The sequence below is a fragment of the Austrofundulus limnaeus genome, unplaced genomic scaffold, assembly GCF_001266775.1.
Source record: "Austrofundulus limnaeus strain Quisiro unplaced genomic scaffold, Austrofundulus_limnaeus-1.0 Scaffold671, whole genome shotgun sequence".
In the NCBI taxonomy this organism is placed as follows: Eukaryota; Metazoa; Chordata; class Actinopteri; order Cyprinodontiformes; family Rivulidae; genus Austrofundulus; species Austrofundulus limnaeus.
In genome coordinates, this window is record NW_013953073.1 from 267137 (window position 1) to 269876 (window position 2740).

The 2740-nt window shown below is 47.9% G+C and overlaps 1 protein-coding gene across 1 annotated transcript in view; it reads left to right on the forward strand.

Annotated features, from left to right (window-relative positions):
* snrpb (small nuclear ribonucleoprotein polypeptides B and B1) overlaps nucleotides 1-2740 on the forward strand; it is a gene marked incomplete at its 5' end in the record, with an annotated part of 9013 nt that overhangs the window by 3881 nt on the left and 2392 nt on the right. Inside the window, 3 exon segments of the mRNA XM_014027671.1 lie at nucleotides 224-335; nucleotides 426-578; nucleotides 666-795. Coding sequence (XP_013883125.1) covers nucleotides 224-335; nucleotides 426-578; nucleotides 666-795 — 395 coding nt within the window.

A 2740-nucleotide genomic window follows, 5' to 3' on the forward strand; every position in this document is an offset into this window, starting at 1 on the left:
TGTTGTCATGTTGTCGTGTCCTGTTGTCATGTTGTCATGTTGTCGTGTCCTGTTGTCATGTTGTCATGTTGTCGTGTCCTGTTGTCATGTTGTTGTTGTCATGTTGTCGTGTCCTGTTGTCATGTTGTCGTGTCCTGTTGTCATGTTGTCATGTTGTTGTGTCATGTTGTCATGTTGTAGCTGTGGAACAGAACCCTCACCTCTGTACCTCCTCCTCTTTCAGACCCAAGAACTCGAAGCAGCCAGAGCGTGAGGAGAAGAGGGTTCTGGGTCTGGTTCTGCTGAGGGGGGAGAACCTGGTCTCCATGACGGTGGAAGGCCCACCCCCCAAAGATGTGAGTGTTGGTCTTTTAATCTGACCTTTGACCTTTCCCTGGAAGCTAACGCTGGTTTGAAGCTGTCTCTGACCTTTGACCTCTCTCCAGACGGGGATAGCTCGGGTCCCCTTGGCGGGCGTGGCTGGAGGTCCAGGTGTGGGCCGAGCAGCAGGTCGAGGTGTTCCTGCAGGTCCTCCTATGCCTCAGGCTCCTGCAGGACTAGCAGGGCCAGTCCGAGGAGTAGGTGGTCCTTCACAGCAGGTAACTGTGTGTGTGTGTGTGTGTGTGTGTGTGTGTGTGTGTGTGTGTGTGTGTGTGTGTGTTTCTGACCAGTACTTTGTGTGTCAGGTAATGACCCCACAGGGCAGAGGGACTGTTGCTGCTGCTGCAGCAGGAGCTAGCATTGCTGGGGCACCAACCCAGTATCCCCCAGGACGAGGAGCTCCGCCCCCGATGGCTCGTGCCGCTCCACCTCCAGGTGAGCTGTGTCCAGGTCCAGGCTTGGTTCTGGTCCAGACATCACCGTAAAGATTCAGAACCTGACTTCTGACCACTTTAACCAGGTTACCTGGACCTTTTAGGTCCATCTCACCTGTTTCAGAGGTGTTAATAAAACATCTCCAGCCTGGTCCAGCCTGGTCCAGCCTGGTCTTTACCTTCATACTCAGCTCTGCTCACTTCTAGTTTCCTTCTCTGCTCCGTCTGAGACTTCTCCCTCAGACGAGCATTTCTTCAGGAGAGTTTATGTCCGGACCAATCAGAGAACAGGACATCGATGTTCTGCTCAGTGTCTGCTAGTTATGCTAGTTATGTTAGCATACAGCAGTGGAGGAAGTGAATGAAGCCAGTCTGTGTTGATGAGACTTCAAATTAAAATAAATAATCTGACAAAGCAGCAGCTCTCATTTACAGTCGTCTGGTTCAGCTCGGTGTATTTCTCCTCTCAGTAGGGTTGTTTACAGCACATGATTTCTGTTAGCTTCTTAGCTTAGCCTCCTTCACAGAGACATACGTCACAGCCAACTGATCCAATCATTTTAAACTTCAGCAGAGGCCACGCCTCCTGCAGGAAACACTTCTCTATGGCAGAGTCCAGACCCTGGTCTGAAGCAAAGTGAAGGACAGGGTCTGGTTTGAACCAGGCTAACCTCTCACATTTTACACAGAACATGTATTCATTTTACTACAGTACGTGTCCTCGGCTCGCAGACGCAAGCTACGTTAGCTTAGCTGATTTGGCTAGTCGGTGCTACAGTAACCATGACTTATATTTCTCTCAGTATTACAATATTTGTTCTTATTATCATGTCTTTTGATACTAGTAAGTTATAAAAGCATGTAGTAAATGTTAGTGAGCTAACAAAATGAGCCTAGCTTTAAGTAGAACCCAGGCTGTTGTGAGGTGACGTGTTAACACCAGTACAGGATGAAGACATGTTCATTATCTTAAGTCTGCCAATGTATCTGATGCATGTAGGTGTACACAGGTGCAGCGAGTGTGTAGCTAAGCTAACCTCAGCTAAGCTAATCTAACCAGCTAGCTTCAGCTAGCCTCACAGCTAGCCTCAGCTAACCTAGCCTCACAGCTAGCCTCAGCTAACCTAGCCTCACAGCTAACCTCAGCTAACCTAGCCTCACAGCTGGCCTCAGCTAACTTAGCCTCACAGCTAGCCTCAGCTAACCTAGCCTCACAGCTGGCCTCAGCTAACCTAGCCTCACAGCTAGCCTCAGCTAACCTAGCCTCACAGCTAACCTCAGCTAACCTAGCCTCACAGCTAGCCTCAGCTAACCTAGCCTCACAGCTAACCTCAGCAGAGACACAGTAAATCATGAACACAGCTCCAGCACAGTTTGCTGGAAAAGCACTGATCGGAGCAGCTTGTTGTTGTTGTTTATAGCAGCTGATCTTGGTGTTGATGTTGATCCTAACCACTCAGACATTCAGCTCTGACCTCGTCTGTCTGACATCCTTTAGTTTTTCCTGGTTTTGGATGTAGTGAAAGCTGCACTTTGACCCGTCTGCAGTCTAACAACATGAACAAACCTCTGAGAGCTTTTCACACAAACTCAACTGTAAATCCTCTGACAGCTGCTTTCACATGACATGAGATGACATGACATGAGATGACATGAGATGAGTTGACATGAGATGAGATGAGATGACATGACATGAGATGACATGAGTTGAGATGACATGACATGAGATGACATGACATGAGATGAGATGACATGAGATGACATGACATGAGTTGAGATGTCATGACATGAGATGACATGAGATGAGTTGACATGAGATGACATGACATGAGTTGAGATGAGATGACATGAGATGAGTTGACATGAGATGACATGAGTTGAGATGACATGAGATGAGTTGACATGAGATGACATGAGATGACATGACATGAGATGAGATGAGTTGA